Source organism: Vanellus vanellus, assembly GCF_965231255.1.
Source record: "Vanellus vanellus genome assembly, chromosome: 3".
Lineage (NCBI taxonomy): Eukaryota > Metazoa > Chordata > Aves > Charadriiformes > Charadriidae > Vanellus > Vanellus vanellus.
Window position 1 is genome coordinate 62,346,030 of NC_138907.1, and position 26,739 is coordinate 62,372,768.

At 37.1% G+C, this 26,739-nt stretch overlaps 1 protein-coding gene across 1 annotated transcript in view; it reads right to left on the reverse strand.

Annotated features, from left to right (window-relative positions):
* Nucleotides 1-825: 825 nt before the first annotated feature.
* VTA1 (vesicle trafficking 1) overlaps nt 826-26,739 on the reverse strand; it is a 43,263-nt gene continuing 17,349 nt past the window's right edge. Inside the window, exons 3-8 of the mRNA XM_082481836.1 lie at nt 24,884-25,011; nt 24,139-24,214; nt 20,982-21,093; nt 13,733-13,906; nt 10,680-10,760; nt 826-2,521 (exon numbers count right to left, since the gene is read on the reverse strand). Of these exons, the coding sequence (XP_082337962.1) occupies nt 2,376-2,521; nt 10,680-10,760; nt 13,733-13,906; nt 20,982-21,093; nt 24,139-24,214; nt 24,884-25,011 (717 nt within the window). The 3' untranslated portion in view covers nt 826-2,375. The remainder of the gene's footprint in view (nt 2,522-10,679; nt 10,761-13,732; nt 13,907-20,981; nt 21,094-24,138; nt 24,215-24,883; nt 25,012-26,739) is intronic.

Sequence of the window (26,739 nt, forward strand, 5' to 3'; positions counted from 1 at the left end):
AAGATCGGTATTAGGATATGTTTACTTTTAGAGTTTATGAGAATTTTATATGATAAATCTTCTAAACACTAATCTATTTTCAGAAAGAATGTTCTGATAGCTTCTCTAAGAAATTCTTCAACTTTTATATTAGCACTTTCCTCTCCGTTCCCCTCAGAGACACTTACTTTAATTTCTCTCTACGCGTAATAAGGTTACACATTTGCAAATAATCACTCAAAAATTTGCTTCTGGCTTTTTCATTGCTTATTCCCTGGTTTTCTAGAGGAATCTAGAGGGTCAGCATAAACATGGCCAACAGACAATCTTTTATACGCTTTAAGAAATACTAAATTTTCATTTGCAACCTTCTTAGATATGTACTTCCTTGTCATATGATTCAATCACCAAAAAAATAATAGTAGCAATTTTAATTGAAAAGCCTCAAATTAATACCATATTATATCAAAGCTTGCTTATTTTTCCATGTAATACAACAGCCCTGAAGTTCTTTTATTATTTTATAAATAGAAACAGGAAAACTGATTTTCCTCCATCAAGTGCTGGGGACTGAAGCTGGTATTAATAAATAGTGGTATGATCCCCAAAGGAAAGCAACTTCTGATTTTTTTATAGCAACGCAATATATATATTTCTACATGAATCAATGTTCTGCATCCTTCTTTCAACTGAAAAGCAGCTTTTCCAATCACAGTGTAACACCACAATAATATACATGGAATAATTTACAGTAATTCAGTTTGACACTGAAGTTGAAGGACCTATCTTGCATAATGCACTGTAAAAAACAGAGGCTTATTCCCCAGGTACAGCATTACTGCCAAAAAAGTTTAAGACTGATTTATTCTAAATTTCCCAAAACAATTAAAATCTAATCCAAATCACTGTCCAAATTAGCATGCTATCCCGTATCAGAAAGCCACACAAACAATGTCCTATGTTTTATCTATTAAATCTCAGTCAACCAAAATGCTTAAGCATACACTACAAGTTTCACACTACCCTTTTCAAACTTGCTGTCAAAGACTCTACACTCTTAAAAGGATACGGCCAGTAAAACTTTAATGCATGCTTATGTTTGATTTTCTTTTCCTCATCTATTTGCTTTGAATATCAGACATATTTTAGTCACTGCAAAATAGTACAGTTATGAAGAATACATGGATTTGGTCTGGCAGCTTGCAAAGAAATACAGATCAGATAATACGTCATTAAAGTTATTACGTAAATCAGACATGCTTTATGGTGTACTCAATTATTATGTCACGTCAGTTAAAAGACTACTTATTCTTTCTTTTAAACAGCATGGATGGATTTTTGACAATCAAGAGCTCTATAATTGCAAGGGCAGACCTCATAAAGACTCAAAATTCAGTTTCCAAGATATTTTAATTAAATCCCAAGTCCAAAAAGTCTCCACAACAAAGCAGACAGGAAGAACATTAGCTGGAAATATGAAGCTCTATGACACTAATACCAGAGATGAACCTGTACTGCTTTAATGGCTGAATAACAGGCCTTTTTTTTGGCCTCTTAAAAAGACTGAACAGCTATGAAGTAAACCTCCCTAAAAGTTCATGTTGTTTAGAATCTCTGCCTCCAGTTTCAGGTTCATCTCTGATACATATTAGTACTTTCTCTTAATTACCCATACATATACAAAATTGTAAGTGTTCACACAAAAGGAGCAAGAACCAATAATCAAGAATACATGTAGCAGTCCGTACAGTTGTGGGGGGTTTGTTTGGAATACCATCAAAATGACTCTCTCTGAAGTATCAACAAATGTTTTTTCCAGCATGTTTTAAAATGATATACAAATGCCCTCAAGTCTCCCTCAACTTTGAATTATGTCTCAGATAATACCCAAATAATTTAGATATAGAAAAAAGTCCTTCCCATTGTGGATCTGTCAGCTTTCTCACATGCTCTCATTTCAGCAGGAAAGCACTAATCTTAGTTACCCTTTTAAAGCTATTATACTTTTTAAATAACTGTTTGAAACAATAAAATCTGAGTGAGAATTTTAACAGAACATTCTTATGCTCAAGTTTTTTACAGATTCAGCATTCTCCCATTCCAATAATCTAAATATTGCAAGATGAATTATAAATCTTGAGCAGTGTTCACAGTACTTTCTTCAGTATTGCGCTTACATCAAGCCACTGTATTCCTATGTTTCTAGCTCCACTGTTTGTAAAACGAAAACAGAGATTCCTACTGTACCATTAACTGCTAATATGACACTGAAACAGTGATTTCTTTGTCACAGGTGATGGGAGCGAGAATGTCTGTATAACTCCACTCCCCTAATAGGTACAGTAATAAGCTGTTAGTTCTTTAGGCAAAAGACATGAATCTGTTCAATAAGAGCTTCATTCTCTGCCTGTAATCAGTAACTTGAGGGCCTTCTGTAGATTCTGCACAGCAGTGCTCACATCTTCATATTGCAAAGCACTGCCAGCATATTTGCAATATTTTTGAGCTCTGGCAAAGTCCTCTGGAGTCAAACGGACTTCCCCTGTGAAAACATAAGTATTACAATGTTACTATAAAAGAAATCTGACTGAGGCTTCCTTTCACGATACCTGTGTTTCACTTATATTTGTGGTAATATTATGAAAATCAGGCTGATATTTGTGGTAATATTACAAAGACCAAGCGACGGTATTTTTTCTGTTCATTTTTCTATCCATTCATATAACGTTTAACTTCTTTCCTGCTGGCATTTGAAAAATATAAGAGGATCTTTCTAAACACTGGTATTTGTATGACCCAGTGACTTTCAAAAGTAAGTCAATACCTTTGAGAAAAATCTGCTCTTCATCTAAGGCAGCAAAGGAAAGCTTTTTAACAACAGTAAGTTAGCTGTAATCATACTACAACCTGCAAGAAACAAGGACAGTGTTTTTTGTGTTCACAACACAGTTACTTTGCTCTTTTCTTCAGGAATAATACATAGTTAGAAACCGTTCCTTCTCAACTGGAATAACCTTTCAAAATGTAGAAACACTTCTCACTGGCATGTTTGTGCACACTTTAGATTTCTGTTTTATCCAAGTAATGTTTGTGTTTCCAATTTTATGTAAGATGACTGAAAACAAGATCAATCTCATTAAATGTGCCCATTTTTGTAATACCTGAGAACACTAGCAGAAATTATTCTCATAATATAGTATAAAACCATTAACTGTTATTTATTAATCAGACTACTTTCTTGACATAAGTTAAAACATTGGGAATTCTGTAATGCTCACACACATGCATTCAATCTTCTAGAAAGTATAGAACGGACTTACGTCCTAACTGTTGGAAAATTTAGTATATGAATAGTATCACTGACGTGTGCATAAAATAAAGCACAGTTATGTTACTGTCCCTCCTTCCACCCACAAACTTACTGGGAATTTTAAGGCTAATCCCATGCCACTCCAATAACCTATGGATAAATTAGAAAACCTTTACTCACGTTCTTTCAGAACAACTTAACTTGTAAAAGACTGATTTTTATCAACACGGATAAATAATTATAAGTAATACTAAAGAATTATATATTTATTGAATAGGTTTTCTCACAGCATCTTATAAGCAATGAACAGATTTCACAGATTCAAGGCCAGGCTGGATGGGGCTTTGAGCAACCTGGTCTAGCGGAAGGTGTCCCTGCCCATGGCAGGGGGGTTGGAACTGGATGATCTTCAAGGTCCCTTCCAGCCTAAACCATTCTATGATTAAGAAAAAATGCATTTTATAATGCAACACGGATTTTATATAAAATTGGTTAAACAAAGATTTAGCGCTCCAAGTACAGCTTTCTAATTTTAAGCAAGGACATGAATATACTTAAATGCACTTTTTATACTTTTTATGGTACAATTTCAGTTAGGTGGATCCCCTTCTTTCAAAATAAAGTCGTTGTTAGCAATACTGTGAGAACATTTACTAAAGAATCTCAGTTCTTATCAGAAAATGTCTATTATATTTGCTTTTCCTTCCCCCAATCTTATTATTTAAGAACAGCTTTTAAACAAATAAAACGGAAAACCTGGGAATATTAAAAACTTGACTGGTCTGCTGGTTTTCAAAACAGCCCTACACCAATAAAAAGCAGGAGGGTAAGTGCTCTTAAGATTAATTTTATCAATTTTTAAAATATACTCTAGGAGTCTATTTATTTTCCCTTCAATAAATAAGTATAATTGCAAAATAACTGTTGAATATTGAGGCACAGGACAACTTGGTAGGCTCATTATCATTGCAATGTATATTAGTTTACTGCTGAATAAGTGAAGTCACATTAAATCTCTTAAAATAGACACACATGTGAGTAAATACACATGAGGGAGTGCATAAACACAGATACACACTTAGGTTATTTTGTTACCTAAATAAAGTCACAGACTAAAAGCAGCTGGGGTCAATCTGTGACCACATTACTGAACATCTTTAAGAAATTAAAAAGACCAAGTTCCCCTCAAAGTGGCTTTATGCTCTGGTGCCAAAAGAAACTACAAAATTATTCTTTAAAAACTGGCCAAGGCATCAGTCCAGTATTCAACTAATTTATTGGAAGGAAGCCTAAATTCACCAGTCTAATCTTATTTTTACAGTATGAGCTCTATTAATGTTTTGCTGGCATAAAGCCTTATTTATTATGAAACCTACTTCAGATGCTATTATGACATAACTTGAGGGAAAAAAGTTAACAATTTTAAATTTATAAACCAAAGTTTACACAGTAAGGGTGTTGATCTTTTGATGTGCTCAGTGGCCTCAGCTTCCATTGAAGTCAGCACCTCACAATGGACAAGCAGAATAGAAGTAAAACAGCTCTGTTCTTAGTTTTCAAAATAATGTGAAACTTAACTATAATGTCTGTACTTACATCAAAGGTATAACCACGAAAGTTAGCAACTGACTTCAATTCACATATTCTAAGGGTTGAGCAGCTTTGGAGAAAAGGAAAGCCGCTTTGCAGAAAAGAACCTGGGGGTGCTGGTGGACATCATTTGTCCATGAGCCAACAATCTGCCCTTGCAGCAAACAGGGCTAACAGCATCCTGGGCTGCTTTAGGAGTGCTTCCAGCAGGTGGAGGGAGGCGATCCTTACCCTTTATTCAGCGCTAGTGAGGCCACACCTGGAGTGTCCAATTCTGCGTTCCTCAGTACAAGAGACACTGACATCCTGGAGAGAGTTCAGTGAAGGGCCACAAAGATGATGAAGGGACTGGAGTACTGCACATATGAGGAGAGGCTGAGAGAGCTGGGACCGTTCAGCCTGGAGAGGAGAAGGCTCAGGGGGATCTCATCAATGTATACAAATACCTGAAGGGAGCGTGCATACAGGACAGAGCCAGGCTCTTGTCAGTGGTGCCCTGTGACAGGACCAGAGGTGGTGGGCACAAACTGAAACACAGGAGGGTCCTGTCTGAACATCCAGAAACACTTTTTATTGTGAGGGTGACTGAGCATTGGCACAGGTTACCCAGAGAGGTTGTGGAGCCTCCATCCTTGGAGAGATTCAAAAGCTGTCTTTTGAATTAACAGTGACGTTCTTTTCTCAAAGTTCTTCCTTCATTGCTGCAAATTAAACCATGGGGAGAGTGCAGGGGGAGGTGGAGACACAAAGGACATGGTCCTGAGCAACCTGTTTTACAGGACCCTTGTTTGAGCACACGGGTTGGACCAGGTGACCTCCAGAGATCCCTTCCAACCTCAACCACCCTGTGATTCTGAGCTCTAAAAAAGCCCCAAAACACTGGGAAAAGTATACTGTATTTATCCTGAAACAAATCTGCTTCTGTGTTAATCTGAAGTTATTAGCACAGTAGTTATAGAACACAATCATAGAATTGTTTGGTTTGGAAGGGACCTTTAAAGGTCATCTAGTCCAACTTCCCGTGCAATAAGCAGGGACATCTTTAACTAGATCAGGTTGCTCAAAGCCCCGTCCAACCTGTCCTTGAATGTTCCCAGGGATGGGACATCTACCACCTCTCTGGGCAACCCGTTCCAGTGTTTCACCACCTTCATTGTAAAAAATTTCTTCCTTATATTTCGTCTGATCTCTAAACTCTCTGAGTTTAAAGCCATTACCCCCTGTCTTATTGCTACAAGCCCTGCTAAAACGTTTCTCCCCATCTTTCCTCTAGGTACCCTTTAAGTACTGAAAGGCCGCAATAAGGTCTCCCTGGACTGTTCTCCAGGCTGAACAACCCCAACTCTCTCAGCCTGTCCTCATAGGAGAGGTGTTCCAGCCCTCTGATAATTTTTGTCTCTCTCCTCTGGACTTGTTTCAACAGGACCTTGTCTTTCCTGTGCTGAGGGCTCCAGAGCTGGATGCAGTACTCCAGGTAGGGTCTTCACGAGAGCAGAGTAGAGAGGCAGAATCACCTCCTTTGACTTGCTGGCCGCACTTCTTTTGATGCGGCCCAGGACACAGTTGGCCTTCTGGGCTGCGAGCACACATTGTCGGCTCATGTCCAGCTTTTCATCTACCAGTACCCCCAAGTCCTTCTCAGCAGGACTACTCTCCAACCCTTCACCCCTTAAGCCTTTGTTGATACCGTGGGTTGCCCTGATCCAGGTGCAGAACCCTGCACTTGGCCTTGTTGAACCTCATGAGGTTCACACCAGCCATTATATTTACTACTGAAATGTGACAGACATAAGGAAACCATAACTAATGTCAACAAGCATGACTCCTTTAGTTTAAGAGATACACAAAGCAAAACCCAAAAGGTGATTTGACTAGAGATGCTGCAAATCATGTTGGGGAAAAAAGCAGTTTTAGAATGCAAATAATGTGTATTTTACATGACATATCTATTTCTCCCTGGTATCCCTTTTCTATCCATCAGATGTTGTTCCTTTTTATGAAGTTGCCCAAATACAAGGCAGTTGATTTAAGAACATTTTAATAATGCAACTTGGTGTATAAAACAGCGATGGTAAAGGTAACTGCAATGCTTTTTGAAACAAGATTCTCTTTTTTCCCCATTAAAGCACATCAGATATTTGAAATATAAATACTCAAAGACTTCTTAAGATTATGAAAACATGTAAAGTGTCAAATTCTTATTTCTACTTTGTGTGTAAAAAATCAAACATCATTCTACACACAAGTAGAATGGACAAATGGTTTCTCTATACCATGCCACCTGTGGAAGGAAGCATATGGTAATGTAAGAAGATTTTGTAAAAACTCTGTGTAGCATAACCATGAATGCATTTAGTGTTAGCAAAATCTAAGGGTAATGAATTTTTTAAGCAAACTACACCAGAGAAGTGCATGCACACATTATACAAAGTTGCTGTGCAGGTCTACATTCTGTTGTCAGAGACATTAACCAATGCTTAATTGCATAAGCTTTGACACTTTAAAAAATCAATGTTAAACTCTGAAACCTGTTTCCACAGGACAGGACAATTATTGAAGGATTCACGCTGACTAAAATCAATAGAATATTGTTACTTGAATTTAATTTTCTTTTGATAAAATATTCCACTCTTCTCCACGAAAAGTTTCTCTCCCATCATAGCATTAATCAAATTGCTTCTCCCGTGTTATGGGAAGGAAAGAAAATCTATAATTTATTTTAAAAATATACATTTGATCTCCTACCAGAAAGAGTCTTGCAGGAATATGTGGAATATCCTGTTTGGCTATGACTATACTAGTACATTCAACAGTGCCAAGGAATTTGTCTCAGCACTCAAACTTGACTGTCTACACTGTCAAATTGCTGGAAAAGACTCCAGTATGGTTTTGGCCCACGCAAACTAGCACTTTCCAAAACAATTCCTGGGCACGACTTGTGGTTAGAGCAGGCTAGAGACCATTCAATATTGGCAGCCTTCACAAAATACCTTGTTTAGAAGGTTTAAAAGTTTAATAGTATGGATGTGAGTGGTTCTGTGCCAGCTGTTCTCAGTGTCAAATATTTGCAGCCACGTTTAATTTATTAGTATAGACATAGACATTGTGTCCAAATCATGGAGCAAGTGTAGTTTGCACTGTGCTACCTCTATGGATCTACTGGGGGGCAACACTGATCCCTCCTTCCCATCCAAAGGAAACTTCAGTTCCATAGAAATGGTGCATACCAAAGTCTAACCTCAATACGCAGCCAGGATCTAGCTCGAATATATATATTGCAACTCAGGAACAGGGGAGGGCTCCTGGGTCCCACAGTTTAGTACATCCGTTGTGAGATACAGGCATTTCTAAATCTACTTAGAGGTCAGGGAACAAGGCTACTGTGGAACAGAGTACTGTTGGCATGAAAAGGATTCCTCAGCAGCACATGTAGTGTTCTCAGTGGCACATATTTGCCATTACTCTTACACATATAGCTAAAGGGAGGATGCTTTGGGTAATGACCAGGCCATGCATGACAGGATGGTGACAGGCAAGGACAAATCCTTTCCATTTCTCTCAAGCTTCTTAATTCTATGCATGCAAACAAAACGGTTACTGTGTCTCTGCTGACTGACATATCCCTTACGCCTCTCAAACTCCTGCATAACTGACAGCACATTTTCTAAGCTTTGAGAACCAACGATCTGCATAAGCTGTATCACCTCTCAGGGTGCACTTCTGCAAAACTCCCTCATAAGAATGTAACACTTTAAGCTGTTACAAGACCCAAACTTGTAGGGACACAACAGATGTGCAGAGGAGGAATGCAGGCATGCAAATACTCAGGTTAGATCAAGCTAAAGATTCAGCACTGTGCTAGCAAGGGTCTTAATCTCTTAATTGCAGGATAGTAGTTATTATGAATTCTCACAAACAGAGGGTATCTTAATTCACTCAATTCCTTTTTATTTATATTTATACACTTATTAAATCAGGTTATCACAGGTAAGTGCCTAGAGGGAGCAATGCACTGATATTATCCAGATATCAAATAATGGAACTTCTAATACTTGATGAAGAATTAAAGTTTAAATCAAAATTATGACATTTTTGACAACTAGAATTAAACATTCAAACCGAGCAACAATGATGACTAAAATTTTCAGAGCAGTTATCCAAAAACTTATTTGAATGACTGTCTAGAGCATCATGATAAGCTGGTTAAATATGAAAGCTCTGCTGCCAAACAACACAAAATTTGCTTTCTATTAGCAGTTACTACAGTAAAGCTTAAGGAAAAGTCTTCAGCTGTTTTGGTTAAGGTGCTACTGAAACCCCCACAACAGCCCCCAAAACTCAAAAACTATCACGAATTTCAAATGGTTCAGCTACAAGTCTGAGGTATTGTTTTCAATAAAATGAGTTGTCACATGAGACATTACAGTAATACACCAGACAAACAATAGGATGTGCTTTTTGTTCTTCAAGAGAATACTAAGAGTTAATGTGTCTCTATCAAAGGTAAATATTGTTATTTTTATCTTTTTAAGACATGTTCTACAAAAATGGCTTCCTAATATATTAAGATGGACATATCCTTAAGCACTGTTATGGCAGCAGACTAAAATCAAGCTAAACACTGAATTGCTATTATAGCATTCCATTGAATCAAAAAATGCTTTTTCAGTAAAGCTGGTATTTTAACACAAACACCTTCTTCAACAATATAATAGACTAACATATCTAACTATTTTAAAGTTACAATATACAGCAATACACCTATTACAACTCAGTAGTCATAACAGGCAACATTTGACTGTATCTAGTACTGGAACTTAAAACATGAATTACATACACTATCAGCTTTCCCTGGTGAGGATAAACTGTAAGGTAGAACGTGAACAGATTTCATACCAGGACTTCTAGACCTCTCCTTACTCAACATCCATGTTGCCAACAAAAAATCTGAGTATTACAAACAGGTGTAAATTATCTTTTTATTACCTCTATTCCACAGACAGAAAAATTCCTAAAAAACAGTTAATAATTTGTCCAAATGCGCATCAGTGTTCAAATTAGAATCTAGGATGACTCCAGCTTTATTGCCAGTCACTACCCTTTCACAGGCCACGTTTTCCCTAAGGTTAGCATTTATGTGTGCGCTTCAAAGCATGATATATGCAAGCAGACATAAAATACATGTAATATAGATTATCAGTAATTTTAACATCAAAGACAGATGGCATTTTAAAAGATAAAAGCCTTGATTACATGCTACATCAAAATGACATCATTAGCAGTACCTTATAAATGATTTCATTTAATACAGGTACTACTTAGAATCAACAAGCACACATAACAATTATGCTGCAACAGAAAACCCACTGGAATGTTGTGATTATTTAATGAAGTGAATAAATAACTTAAAAATTTCTTCTACAGGGTCAGTCCGTAAGTAAAGGGAATGTGTATTAATTACCAAAAATGTAATTCAGCAAGGCCACCAGGAACATAGGCTTTGCTAAGTATATCAGGACCTTATTTGAGAAGCAGCAACATAAATAATAAAAAGGCTAATAGTAGCTCATTAGTTCGAAAAAATCAGATAGACAACACTAATCATATGCTGTAGCAAAGCTTTAGGAAACTATTAAACTCTTAGCAACACAATGTTTAGACGATGTCCATTCTTTTAAGAGTTTCTGAATTAGTAGCATTCAAATAATGATGACATTATTTCTCAAATTTTTCATTACAGGGGAGACACACAGGATGCAACACATCCATGTACAGACAATAAAAAATGCCACCACCTTACCTGCAGACTGAGCACTGTAAAGGGAAGGATCGACTAGAGGAATATTCTGAGGAGCAGGCTGAATGGTGTTACTTGTCACTCCTGCAAATCAATGCAAGAAATTGGACTTGGGATATTTTTATTTATAGACTTTAAAAGCAAGCAGACAAGATAATAAAATAGAACAGGTAAACCTAATGACTCAATGATTTTTCAATTAAGCAGCTGATAGCTTCCCAATTATGAAAGTTTGTAACAAGTAATTTTAAAACCCTCACTTCAGACTATGAATTTACATGCTATTTACATTTATCAGTACAATATTTCACAGAAATTTAATTTCAAGCATAAAAAAATTAAATAAAATACTAGTCCAAAAGCCACAGGTTACGAGTAAACTTTTATATTTGAAGTCTAAATTCTGCCTTTTAATTATCAGAGAGAGTGTCCATTATTGTAGCCCCATGCCTGCCATCTCACACCCGCAGACTATGTCCTTCCTAATTCCTTTGAAAACAATTGGTGAAAATAAAAAAGCTAGCTAGATTTAAAAGGGAAATTGTGATGCTAGAAGAAGAAACAGCACTTTATGCTGTGAAGCACTGTTGTATCTGTGTTGATATTTTAGATGCTCTCATTTGCATTGATTGAAAACTGCATTTTTGCAGTATGTCCAGAACATACCAGACTCAACTGAAGTTATTTCCACAACATCTGCTATGTACAAAGATGGTATAACAACTTTTCTGAATTATCTGTTATTTCATGGAATGGCTGATGGGGTTAAAACCAGGTAATGCAAAGAATTAATGTATTCCAACAAGGTACATACTGCATAACTTTCAGATCTGGTAAAAACAAAGAGCTAAACATTTACCCAGGCTGAATGTAAAAACAACACTCTCCCCCTCCCAGACCCAAAAAACCCCACCTATCTGAAGGATTTCCCTTTGATAAAGCTGAAAAAAGAGCATCCTGAACTATTCATAGGGTGAAGCATTTCTGAAATGAGAAAGTAGAAGAAAGGGAGGAGCTCTATGACAAAAACATCTCATATGTTCTAAAATATAAAAATGTAGCTAATCAAATGATCATCAAGATTGAAATCAAGAGCTTTTAATTTTTTTAGTCTAATTAAACATCATTATAAAAAGGTAAAACAAAGTGAAAAAGCTGTATTCACAAATCATTTAATACAACTTTTTTCTTTTTAATACAGCAACTAGGAAGAACTTTTTGTTTTGTTTTGGATTTGGTTACAGAGTTGTGGATAAGGGAAGAGCAACTGACACCATCTACTTGAACATGTGCAAAGCATTTGACAGTCCTGCACGGCATCCTGGTCTCCAAATTGGAGAGACATAGATTTGACAGATGGACCACTCGGTGGATAAGGAACTGGCTGGATGGTCACACTTTAAGAGCTGCGATCAACAGCCTGATGTCCAAGCCCAGACCAGTAGCAAGTGGCATTCATCCGGGATCAGTACTGGGACTGGTGTTAACATCTTTGTTGGTGACATGGATGTTGGGATGGAGTGCACCCTCAGCAAGTTTGCCGACGACACCAAGCTGTGCGGAGCAGTCGACAGGCTGGAGGGGAGGGATGCCATCAAGAGGGACGTGGACAGGCTTGAGAGGTGGTCTCGTGCAAACCTCATGAAGTTCAACCAGGCCAAGTGCAGGGTCCTGCACCTGGGCTGGGGCAATCCCAAGCACAAGTACAGGCTGGGCAGCGAATGGATTGAGAGCAGCCCTGAGGAGAAGGACTTGGGGGTACTGGTGGATAAGAAACTCAACATGAGCTGGCAATGTATGCTCACAGCCCAGGCAGCCAACTGTGTCCTGGACTCCATTAAAAGAAGTATGGCCAGCAGGTTGAGGGAGGTGATTCTGCCCCTCTACTCCACTCTCATAAGACCCCACCTGGAGTACTGCATCCAGCTCTGAGGCACCCAACATAACAAGGACATGCACCTGTTGGAGCGAGTCCAGAGGAGGGCCATGAAGACGATCAGAGGCCTGAAGCACCTCTCCTATGAAGACAGGCTGAGATAGTTGGGGTTGTTCAGCCTGGAGAAGACAATGCTCCAGGAAGACCTTAGAGTGGCCTTCCAGTACCTAAAGGGGGCCTACAGGAAAAATGGGGCTAGACTCTTTATCAGGGACTGTAGCTATAGGAACAGAGGTAATGGTTTTAAACTGAAAGAGAGTAGATTTAGGTCAGATATTATGAAGAGATTCTTTACCATGAGAGTGGTGAGACACTGGAACAGGTTGCCCAGAAAAGTTGTGGAGGCCCCATCCCTGGAAGTGTTCAAGACCAGGCTGGATGGGGCTTTGAGTAACGTGGTCTGGAGGAATGTGTCCCTGCCCATGGTAGGGGAGGTTGGAACTAGGTGGTCTTTAAAGGTCCCTTCCAACTCTAACCATTCTATGATTCTATGATTTTTAAGAATTTGGGTTTGGTCCAAAAATGACACAGAATAAGGAGGATGTAGAAGCCAATATGTTTAGCAGTATGGACAAAATTTCCATTAATAGTATTGTTTGAGGTCAATCACACTACAGTACTTGCATGGGAAGAGGAGCATAAACCAAATAGAAAAAAATTAGGAATGGTACATCATGCAGGATTGTTATAGTGTTGTAACAGTTTCAACACTAGGTTGCATGTATTCCCAGATAAAGAACAGCAGTCTGTCTGCACAGGCAAAGCTAAATACAAAATGAAGTATTATAATTTAATCTATCAAGTGAAAGATTCAAATGCTGCTTTACAGTACAGAAGTTGAAATGCATGATTCTAGAGAAGAAATTGTTCTGTATGCAAGAACAGTCACTCTTTCAGACCATATATCTCTTCTGGAAAAGTGCTCGAAAATATGAATTACATACTTTAAAAAGCATAGAAACATAAAAAAATATTTCCAATGTCATTGTTACAACGTTAAGTTATGAAGTTACTTCTGCCATAGAATATCTATATCATTTTACTTTGTACGTAATGGAAAGAGGGCTAGAATTCACCTCTCAATAAAGGCAGGAATTTTTGGGGTGTGATTTGGACATACCTGTGTTGTGAGGTACTTCAGCTGGAGTGTTGGCTGGTGCATGGGCACCTGGTGGTATATGTATGCCAGTGTAAGTACTAGTTGGTATGTTGTTAGCTTCATACGTAGATGATGATGTTGGCTGAGTTGTTCCACTATGGAGAGAAGATGACCCTGCTTCTTCCCTTTCACTATCTGCTAATGCGACACAAAATAGGAATTACTGCAACTCTTCTGTACAAACATTTGAAATCGCCACCAACGCGTGAAATAAAACATTTATCAACCCAAAACACCTATGGTCTATTTGACAAAGTAAAAAAGCAACATACCATAGGATAAAGACCTAGAAACTCAAATACTTTCAAAGATCTCTTCTGTTTAAATTGAAGGATCATCTCATTACTGGTCTCAATAAAAGCTATTTGTCTCATTAGTACAATCCCTTATACCTCCGTGTACTGCATCCACATTAGTTGAACAAGATACTACAAACATGCAGTAATATATATTTTAATATATCCATAAACCAGAATATGGAAAACTATTTACCTTACAAACTCTTCATAAAAAGACAGTGACAATCCTTTACCCCATATCAATTAAACAAACCACAAATAAATAACAAAAAGGGGAACTTTGGGAAAGTAATATCAAACAGGAAAACAAAATGCAGCTTAGCCGAGTCATAACTGTATCTAGAACAGTTACAGTACATAATGCACTACAAGAATAATAAGGTTCAATATATCCCATAGTATGTACAAAGAACATATATATTATTTTTCAATCTAGCAATTTTCTTAGAGTTCTGGTCTAGTTTATTCAATGTTGCTTTGAAGGCCGCAAAAGTAATGGTCCAATTTTGTTATTCTAACAATGCAGATAATTTAGAATATGGTTGATTTCTGCGTAATTTGAATCATAGAATACATTAATTCAGTTCAATTTAAAAAAGCTGATTTGTTTTACTGTGTATGTGTTAATCTCTATCAATAATGTCAGGTGGAACAAGCACAGTTTTGGGAATGGCTTTATTGTTAACAGCCAGTTCTTGAAAGGGAACAAAACAAATATGGGAACACAAAACTTGTATGTGCCTAGAAGTGGCAAAAGAGATGTTTTTTTCTTTATGAAATCCACATGATCTTCAACTATACAAGATTATGTGCTATGCAAACACCTCTACTGCTTAATAATTAAAGTCTATTATTACAAATATCAGAAATCTTCCCATGTAAGGTAATCTTCCTCCCTGAAAAAGTTCAGGTACCATCTGTACTACAAATGACTAAACACTTTCTAATTCACAACACTATTTACTAGAATAAAAGGCTATAATGTAGACTAAAATCAACAGTATTGTCATTAGGACATTTTTACTGGACTTTAATAAATACACAGTTAAAGAACACATTTGTGTTTTATATTGCAAAGTTGTAGTAGTTTGCTTTCATTCAGAACATCTAAGTACTAATAATTTCACAAATACCCAAATCCACAGTCTAATACCAAGAATCTTTATTTAAAAGTATTAAAAAGTAAAGAAACCTAGAAGCAAATTTCTGTCAGGATTGTCAAGCACTGCTAGTAAAATTTAATATAAAAAACACAGAACATGGTAAAATGTATTTTACTCTTGTGAAAATTACTTTCACTTGCTGCAACCAGTAATTCAGACTGTGGCTTTATGAAGCTATTGCTGACATATGCAAACAAACATCTGGCAGATTTCTGGAAGGCAAAGGATATTTGAAAGTCCAGATTTTTCCTTTAATGTATTTTTTGCTAGTAACTCATACTGCAATATCATGTGGTTAACATGCATGGAAGTAAAAGTAAATGTGTTAATGCTGGCAAAAAAAAAAAAAAAGAAGAGAGATTCAGAAGTAAACACCACATACACTACCTTTTAAATAACAATGTAATGATAGGAACAATCCATTGCTCAAATACTATATTTTTCAGTGGTTTTGGTGTTAAGCAAAAAATTATTTTAAAAGTTTCAGAAACTAAAATTTAGTTTAACAAAATCCCAGAGACTTACCATACAGAAGACTAAGGAAACAGTTATACACAACACTCATCATGCTGTCTGAAGATAAGGCTGCCCAAGTTTACTTGTAACACTGTTATCAATTATTTATAGCTTGGTCAAATTGTATCACTAAGTTGGATTTTCCACATTGGGTGTCTGCCTAAACCTAGTATTTTGGGAAAGCTGTTGAAAAGATTACTAAGCCACTTTTGAGAATGAGGGAGTGGGAGAAAACATGATTTTGTTGTACTCAATTAAGAGAAATTACCTTTAAGTTCCTGCCCAGACATAAACCATTAATGCATTTATTCCTTTATTCTGCTCCCTGCATCTTCCTGTTGCCCTGATCTGGCTCTTCAGTCCCATTCTGATTTCTCTCTGCACCAGGACTTCACATCCCATATCTGCAACACCTCGCCCCATACTTGTGTCTGTCTTGCTCTATTTCCCATTCTTGTCCCCAGCACATTCCCAGATTCAGCTTCAAACTTCCTCACTGGATAGTTCATGGTCTCTAGTCACTCCTGTAAAAGTGCGATGCTGTAGGCACTACTAGTCATGGATGATATGAACTCAAACAGTTAAAGTCTGGCAATATTATAAACAAAAAAAAACCCAACAAGCAAAAAAAGTGTTAGAGGTGCTGACCACTTATTTACAGTGGTCAGCAAGAGGCAAAGTCACAAAAGGGCGATACACTTTTTAAGTAGGTATATGTATCAAAAGATCAAGATCAATTGTTTGATTTGCTCATTATGCAATTGGCAAATGTTAAACTGTATTAAGCATAAAAGTAACTTTGTTTAAATTAACTCTTCTTAGGTGTTTAAAGTGCTCAAATGTCATCAAAGCATTGCAACTATTCTTTCTGCAAAGTAAATATTTAAAATATTCTTTAACAAAGATTAAAGTATTAGAACCATTTTTGAGATATACACTTGCAGTATTTGTGAAGAGTTTTAACAGTAGTGCTAAATAAAAGGATTTCAGGCTGCTGGAAAAGAACATTTAAGTCAACAAGCTGTTTTTAAGTTCTGTGGCTAGAATATCCATAACATTATTGAAAAAACAAATCTTTTCCAGGGAATGGGAATGAACACTAGAAAACTTAGGATAATTAATTTCTCATAAAGCAGTAATAACCCAGAATTTAAAGTTCCTCCTATATGCTTCAGAATGCTGAAATATTAAACTGTGAAACAGTGACACAATTGTTTCACATTCAGTTTCAGCTCCAGCTGAGTTTCTTGTCTTGGAACCTCATCAGCCTTTGTGCTTGGATTCCAGCATAATGAGTCCATGTGTTCTTTATATTTTTCTCAGAGCTAGAGTATACCCACACTATCTGATTGTTTGTTTTAAATTATTATTTATTTATTGAAAGCAAGACTTTGTGGAATAAGACTAATACCCCTGGCCCCATAAACAACTGTTCAAAGATACTTTCATATAAATAGAGGATTCTGGAGGCTTAATGGCGTTCCCTTGTCTAGTGTAAGGAACTGCTGATTATGACTTGACTTCAGCAGTCCAGAGCACTAAATTTAAAACTAGCAAAATTTTTATTTTCAAGGACTCCCAACTCTTCCAATTCTCTGGACTCCTCTTTTTAGGGAGTCTAGAGACTTAAAGAGGTGATTTATTAATTATAATTTAAAAACATTTTCTTTTTCTCATTCTGCTGCACTATTTCTCTTTAGCTTGAGATGTTGCTAAAAGATGCACAACATAGGATTCTATTGGAACTGCTTTTTTAAAAATATATACATATATAGGTATATTTTTTCCACAGCACTGAGAAATGGACTCAAAAGTCCATCAACTTTTCATACACTGTTCTTTCTACTAGTTGGGACTATAAAGGTTTCCTAGAATTCCGTAATATAAATGTAGAATATATATTATATATTGCAATGGAAGTGGTGACATCTAATGTATTTTACTATGGCTATACCATGACCATTTAGGAACTTTTCCGTATTTGAAATTAACATTTTTAATTTTTTTCAATTAGTATAAAATCTTAGCAGTAGCCCTAGGTCATCTGACAAGTGACCTTTATGTGTACTCTAAGACTTGTATTCCAACTGCATTAATAAATCAAGCATGTCATTTTAAGGTTTCCATGGTGGCATCCTGACAAAAGCATCCATAAATCCAACAACAGAACTACATAAAGCATGCCTATGTTACTGTAAAAACATCTCCAAGAGTTACAGTATGGTTTTCAAGAATCACAAAGAAAATAACACTTTGGAAAAAAATGGTAATTTGTCAAGCTGCAGAGACCTAGTTTCACTCTGTTTAAACAGACTTTTTCCACTTGCAAGGGGAGGAAGAAAATGAGCAAGCAGAAAGGAATGGGGAAGGTTCAGTCGTACATTCAAACAATGCTGCTTTTCTTCTTAGGATGCACAAAGCAAGAATTGACACTTTTTTTACTGGTTCTCCTAATAAAAAATAATTTGCATAAAATTTTTTGTCTTGGTTGTGTAAAGCATTATGGATATCTACACTATGGAGTTAATTTTCAAAAATAAACATCGAAAAGTATTTTGCATTTCATTGCTCAGCAAATAAAAGAGTGTAAGAAATTCTCTCACTACAGGAAATACAATTCAACAAATAAAAAGATATTGCCAAATTATAAATATTGCAGGCTCCCTATCAATAAAGATGTTAAAATTTTGGCTCACTCATCATTTGCACCCCTTTTAATTTGTAGACATAACTTTTTAACAAAAGTCTTCGCCTATTCACACTAGTGCTTGTAATGACCTGCAATGAACAGTAAGGATTTGAGTTACGTCTGAATTCTACTTTCCCTCCTACAAGAATTTCTTTTGCAGCCTTGAGCAAGTCGAAAAAGAGCCTGTTTGTGGGTGCTGAGGAACAATTACTGTTTCTACACAACCTGCATACATGGATTTTTAGCAAAAGTAATACTTTGCTCAGAAATTCTATTTTTACAATTAATTAGAATTCTTAATTCATGTCACATAATCAGGTGAGCTCTGTAAACATTGTCACACTATAAGCCAGAGCACTAAAGAGTACTCATTTAAAGTTAAAAGTATTTAATTGGGTGATTCATTACATTCACTATAACAAAAGATTTTTTCCCATGTTTTTTCCATTAAATTATCAAACTGGTGCAAATTGGCTTACAAAGACATGGTGATACTTACAGCTGGAGTTGCACAGAATCATAGAATGGTTAGAGTTGGAAGGGACCTTTAAAGATCATCTAGTTCCAACCCCCCCAGCCATGGGCAGGGACACCTCCCACTAGACCAGGTTGCTCAAAGTCCCATCCAGCCTGGCCTTGAACACCTCCAGAGATGGGGCATCGACAACCTCTCTGGGCAACCTGTTCCAGTGCTTCACCACCCTCACAGTAAAAAATTTCTTCCTAATATCTAACCTAAAACTACCGTCTTTCAGTTTAAAACTGTTACCCCTCATCCTATCATTACACTCCCTGATAAAGAGTCCCTCCCCATCTTTCCTGTATGCCCCCTTCGGGTACTGGAAAGATGCTCTCTCTTCTCCAGGCTGACCAACCCCAATTCTCTCAGCCTGTCTTCATAGGGGAGGTGCTCCAGCCCTCTGATCATCCTAAGTCTCTCTCGCTACAGCTGCACCAGCAGTTAAGAAAACTGCCTTGGAGAAGACTGTATGTTGAAGAATAAATTACTTCGCTAATACTTCACTTCAAATATAGCTGTGCCTAGATTGGTAAGACAGCCATTCCAGTAATTAAGGCTGTAGGGCATATTTAGGTAAGGAAAACATAATAACAAGAATAAACCGGTAGCTTGGAAATCAAATTGTATCACACTCATTATTTGTTCACAAATATTTGAATTTACTTATCTTGCAGTGTTTCTAGAGTATTAATACCCAAACAGTATTTTTGCCAGGAAACTGCAAAGAAATTATAATTGGCACCCAGGCTTTTAGTCACTTTTTTTTACTTTTAACAGAAATGAATTATTTTTGCATATATTTTGCTTTTATCAATAACTGAAAAGTATGATTAGTTTATACACAGAACAGTAATACTATTATCCGTTTCAGCAGTTTAACAAAAAGTTTTGTACGTTATTTCATTTGACTTCACAAAAACTCACACACCTGTGAAGTCTGTGGATCTATACTTTAGAAACAAGGTGACATTTATAAAGTTTAGAAATAATATGGCAGCTCTGGTTTGATTGTTTAGTCATTTTTAGTAAAAATACACATAATGAAGTAAGAGAATGGAGCTGCCTTTCGCAGAATAGGTTAGGATGTGATCTGTGCGCTCTTGTAAGAGACAGCCTGCTTAGTACGTGTTCTGTTACTTCATGGAGAGGCTAGCTTGCGTCTGCTCACAGTGGTGGTGTCTGTTTTCAAAAAGCTCTAAACTTGGATGTCCCTAAAGTTTCTTACTGAAGAGCTAAGACTTATAAATTAGCAGCAGAGTTTAGACAGGTCTGAGTGCATTAAATAGAAGGCATTAAAAATTACAATTCGGGAGGTTTAAAACAACCTCTGTTCTGATAAACATTCATTTTGGTAAGCGGGCGTCCTTGGAAATCACTTTTTATCTAATGGTTAAGGAGATAACTTTGAGGAACCCAGTACAGGAAAGTCAGGTAGCCAGAAGAATACAGGGAGTAACTAAAAACACAAGGAAAGGGGGGGATGAGTGAGAAAGTGGCAGGAAAACCAATGTAAAAAGAGTAGGCCTTAAATCTGTTTTGAAAACCACATTATTACATGAGGAGGAAGGGGTTGTCTCACTATCAGTCATTTGCTTTAAATTCATCTATGATCAAACCATTTTTGACTCCTATTTAACTTCTGAGAGAGGATAAACTGGCAGAGGGATCATAAATTTACAGAACCTGTTTCAAAGGACTGTGGGTAGCATTAAAGAAATGCATGGTTCTGGCCAAAAGGTGGCACTGCCTTCTTAGACAGTAGCTGTATTCAAAACAGTAATCTCCACTACAGAGGAAAGGAAAGAAAATTATTTTAATAAGTAAGTCAATCAAATAGTGAGGTCCAATAAAAATAACAGTAGGAGAAGCAGAAATGGAAAAGCAGAGGGCAGCCCATTGTGAACGGAACACTAAACAGGGAAGCTGTGCTTCCTGTGGGGTGCTCCCTGAAGAATTGTGCGTGCCACCATTTTGGTCTTGGCCCAGCCCTCCGCTCTTTTTAAAAGAAAAGGGAAACACATACCGAAGCTCTCTCCTTCCATTCCAATAGGCCCAGGCTGAGGAGTCTCTCCGTTCTTCAAGCAGTTATGAATGTACGCTGCCTTCCACCTGGCGTACTTCCTATGCTGGGCGTTCTGGGGAAGGGAAAAGGGCAGCCGTTTTAACTACTCGCTTCTGCGAATTAATGCATTCAAAACAGAAATATAAGCAGATTTTCCACCCTGAAAAGAGATTATAAAACTAAACTGCTTTCTCTGCTATCATTTGATGCCCTTTAGAGATAAACAACACACATAAAATTAATCAGTGAATTTAAAAATAATATAAAAAGAACAGCTGTAACAGGATCTCAGCATGAAAGGAAAATGTGGCGATCTTCAATTAGTGCAGTGTGTCAGGAAAAGGAAATAAATTATACCAGTGTCCTGGTTTGAGGTAAAACAGAACCAATTTTGTTCAGTAACTTCGCTTCTTAGCTGGGCCTCTTCTAACAACTGAAATTAACTGCATATTGTGCAGACAGTGTTCACTCTCTCAGAATGATAAGGCCAATTGTTTATAGCTGATGCCCAGGCATGGCATGCAGAGAGGCTCTTGCTTATACTTATTGCCATAACAGTCAAGGCCAACCAACTTTGTTATTCGCCACGTTGGAGGGTCGGAAGCGGAAAAGCATAGTGGGGTCCCACCTGCAGGGAGGAGCGGACAGGACAGGGGACCCAAAACTGACCAACAGGGTATTCCATCCCATCTGCCTCATGCTCAGTATAAAAGCTGAGGGACCAAAGGATCAGGGGCTCTTCCTTCAATGGCCGACGTCTGAGGAGGACTCTGTCTGCCTGTGATCCCAATCCTGACTCCAGATCCGGAATCCAGTTCCCGTCCGTCACTGAGTCCAGCCTGGGACTGCCCCAGTGCCAGCCGGTGACGTGATTGTCATCTCGTAATTTAGTTTCTTCTAAACTCTTAAGTCTCTTTTTTCCTCCTCTGCCTCTCTCTTTGAAGAGGGGTAGAGGGGAGCATCTGTCGGTCCCGTCTGGGGTCCCTCGGGTCCCCAGTGGTGGATTTGGCCTAAACCACGACAACCAGGATCATCTAGTATGAAAGATGGAGCACTGTTTAGAAATTACTGATGTGAAATAATAAATAAAACTTCCTATCTCCATAGACTTATATGATTACTTACTTTAGATAAAAATATCTGAAACTTAAAATGCTACTCCTGCATTTCCATTCCCACAGTAACAGTTTGAAATTGAAAATATGTGGTAGTAACTTCAGTATTAAAAAAAACCCAAAAAACAAAAAAACAACCACCAACATGATTTTTCACTATTTTCAGTTTCTGGGAAAAAGGAATTGAGCAAAAGCATTTCACTTGGGTTTTCACAGATTATTCTTTCCACAAAACATGAGTAAGTGAAATAATCATCAGAATCTCAACTATTCTGAGATTTTCACTTCATTTTTTAAAATATACTTTACTGTTCTTAGGTGCAACTTTAATATGTTAAAACATGAAATGAAGACTGGCCACTTTATATCTCCTGGGACTGTTACAATAGTGGTTTTTTTAATCCAGGAAGAGTACTCAATTGTTAAGAGAAATCTTAAACCGATTATGCAAATCAATTACTCTGTAAAAAGTTTTAGGATAAATAATCAGATCTGACAGTTATGAGGTAATATATTTCAAGGAATAAAGCTGAATATAAACAGAGATGAGAAATGTGGAAGGATAAGTGGAATAATTTGGCCAAGTGAACAATACAGGGTGATACCACGCTTCACATTGACACCATCTCCTGTAAGGTGCTTGGTGTCGTGGTTTAGGCTGAATTGGCTTTTGAGTGAACTCAGTTTTCCACAGTAATAATGACAGGTAAAGTGGTTTGGAAACTGAGGTAGACAGGATAATCTCTCTTTAAAAGTCTTGACTGAACTGACATCCAAAGTTTTTGAGAATTAATAAACTGAAATTCCAGACTGTCCTTCACAAAGTCTATTGCACTGTCATCTAGAATAGGGTAGAGAGCAACAGTATAATGAATATACTTAGCTTGCTACTGTAAGCATGGAAGCCTGTAACACTCAACCATGTGAGGAAAAAAAAAATAATTTGTAGACTACCTGTGTGAATTTAGGTGTCCTGAAACATATTCAGCACTTACGTGATCAGTGCTTCCTGATTTTGCCTCAGACTGTTTAGCATCATTGCTGTTTCTTACTTATTTTTCCAGGTATTTCAACATTCCTTTAACAATCTTTGAAACTTTTCTTTATGAGCCAGTAGCAGCTTTCTCCAACTTTTTTCTTCTTTGCCAGAAGTTATCAACTATATCATTACATTTTCAAAATGAGCTTCTAGTTAATTTAGCAAGGAAACCTCACTTTTAATTCTGAGAATAAGGAATACTTTGTTAAGAGTACTTGCTTCTTTCTATCTGAGATTAATTCAGCCAATTCTGGAATACGTGTTTCATTAAAAGATTACCTGCCATGAAAAGCAACATGTTCGTTACTTTAGTAGAAAATTTTTTTAATTAAAACATTCATGTCCTAATGGCCAGAGAGCAAGCCATTTTTCATGAAGTAAATTCATGTTCTTCCAACTTAACATATCACCTTTTAAAAGTGGGGTAGGGTGAAAAAAGTGAAGGTGGAAAAGCCCGGAACCTTGCATCATTTTTCCCGATAATCATTCCTACTTGCTCAATGTAATGTTATGTTTTCCACAGTAATAATCAGACTTTGAGTTTCTGATACCTAAGTCATGAAGCATGTTCTAAAAGATAACAGTTATCTAATATTTCACATATAATTTATTGTAAATACTTAACTCCTTTTGACTTACTAACATGTATTTGACTATACAATGTTCACCTATATTCTTCGAAGTTCATATTCACAAATTATAAAAACAACTTCTCTACCCATCTTTTTCTTCCTGCCCTCTCCCCTTTGCCATCCTTATTCAAGGTCAGGTTGGACGGGGCTCTGAGCAACACGATCTAGTTGAAGATGTCCCTGCTCATTGCAGGGGAGTTGGACTAGATGACCTTTAAAGGTCTCTTCCAACCCAAACTATGCTATGCTATAACTTTACAGAAAGAAACCAGTAATTTGCACCTGTGCTAGGAAAAGCAATCAGATAATACACTGATATTCCTAACACTTACCTCTTCAGAAAGCTCCCCAAATACTGTTAGAACGTCGATCAGGAGACTTGCAGTATAAAAAGACTTTATCATATTTCTGTAAAAAAGAACACATTTCATTAACTTTATAATGTCAGTCACTCAAGATGCCATTTTAGAAGTTGGCATTTTAGATCTTACTGGCTTATTTCAAGCCAATCATTGCTAGCCTTTTTTTTCTTTTAATCTGATACCACAGAACTTACTGCACACTGTTTAAATTTAGCAATTTATTGAGTAGTCTCCTGACTACTCTGCAGAAAGTCTTCAGTATTTTTTAAAGGTGGTCATGTGTTCTGTGCTTAGTTCCTAGTCTGGAATGTTCAATATAGGATATCTTATATTATCTTAGAAAAAGCCTAGCAAAGTCATCAATGTGCTGTAGTAATTGCTGTAAATCAAAGCCCATAACATATCATAACAAATATTTTAATATCACTGGACAGTAGAAACTATAACATGCTTAATTTCAAGCTCAATAATATTAGCCTGTGGTTTTAGAAGGCTTGCCCAGTAGGTGAGCAACCTCTTAAAGAACACAAGGAGGAGGATACCAGTTAATGTGTGAAGTTAGAGACATAGAAGTAGTAACAAATCAAGTGTTCTGAAAGAGAAATGAATGCATTGAGGCCCAATTCTTGTTCCTAGTCAAATAAAATAGTTTGGATATTCAAATTTCCTGACCAGTAATTTAATTCAGATAACAAAACCAAAGATTTTCACCTACTTATGAAATTGCCCAGCTCTGTCTTCATTGTCTGCATACAAAAACATTTTCAAAGCATAATTCTCCACATGAGCAGAACCAACAATTTCCTGGGTAATTGCTTCATTATCACCAAATTGCTTTTTCATCTGAAAAAAAGTTGAAAAATACATTAATTACCTTATTAGACCCTAGCAATTCTGCAGTCTAATTCAGACACAAGAAGCAGCTGCTGATTTAGACAAAGCCAAAGCCAATTTAAAAAAGAAACAACATACACTTTAATAATTTTTCAAATCTCCAGCTTCTAACGTAATAAATGTTAAAAGTAGCATGCTAAAGACAAAGCACATTCTTTAGGAAGGAGAAATATTATGAATACGTAGCTCTGAATACCATCTGCAATCACAAAATACTTCAAAAAACCCAACAAAACAAAAAAAAAACTGTTAAAAATAAACATATCTAAAATATTGTGAAGGAACAGCTACAGATATTTTTCCCCTTACTATCCGAAAGACCAAGCAGTCTGAATCCTGTGTTGCAATTCAACACAGTTCAACTGATAAAGTAATGCATGCTTTATAAAAATACTGTAGATCACAGTGATCATGTATCTTCTCTCTTGTAAGGTTGCTTCATTGCAGTTCATTACATCTTTCAAAATGTTTGAGCCCTACTATGACTGGTTTAGTGACCTATGGACTTACTGGAATTTTCAGTGTAAGCAGTGTACTGCAATTCAAAGACCTCTTTTCAAAGACGTTAGAGTACAAGAATCCTCAGGTTTCCTAATAAAAATCTGTAAAGCAAATAACCCTCTAACAGTTACAACAGGTGGATTTACAGCCTCTGAATAGGCTTACTGTTGGCACATAAGGAAATCTCAGGTTATCCTTAGAGAACAAAAATAGGAACACTGCACGATACAAACCTGTGGCCTTTATTTTGCCAAAAGATTGAAAAAAACAATCTCTGAATAGCAGTTAGTTTTCATTGTGCATGTGAAGAAAATTTAATCATGCAGGGTGCATTTCCATATTTTTTAGATTGCTGCCAATTTTTTAATACATAGAATGTTGCCAGAAAAGTTACTTGATTTCAGTAGTGAAATATAAACCTTGTAAATAGAACTATAAATTTGAATACTTTTGTCAAACACATACTCTACATAGTTTTCAAAGATATTTGAGTTTTTATAAAGTCTATTTTTTTTTCTTGTGGATGTACCGCAATTTGTAAGTTCATAGAATCATAGAACAATTTAGGTTGGAAGGGACCTTAAAGATCATCTAGTTCCAACCTCCTGCCATGGGCAGGGACACCTCCCACTAGACCAGGTTGCTCAAAGCCCCATCCAGCCTGGCCCTGAACACCTCCAGGGATGGGGCATCCACAACTTCCCTGGGCAACTTCTTACAGTGCCTCATCACCCTGTTAGTAAAAAACTTCTTCCCAATATCTATTCTAAATCTACCCTCTTTCAGTTTGAAGCCATTACCCCTTGTCCTATCACTTCATGCCCTTGTAAAAAGTCCCTCTTCAGCCTTCTTGTAGGCCCCCTTCAGATACTGGAAGGCTGCTAAAAGGTCTCCTCAGAGCCTTCTCTTCTCCAGGCTGAACAACACCAACTCCCTCAGCCTGTCTTCATAGGAGAGGTGCTCCAGCCCTCTGATCATCTTCATGGCCCTCCTCTGGACCCGTTCCAGCTGGTCCATGTCCTTCTTATGCTGAGGGCTCCAGAGCTGGATGCAATATTCCAGGTGTGGTCTCATGAGAGCAGAATCACCTCTCTCAACCTGCTGGCCACACTTCTTTTAATGCAGTCCAGGACACAGTTGGGTGCCTGGGCTGTGAGCATACATTGCCAGCTCATG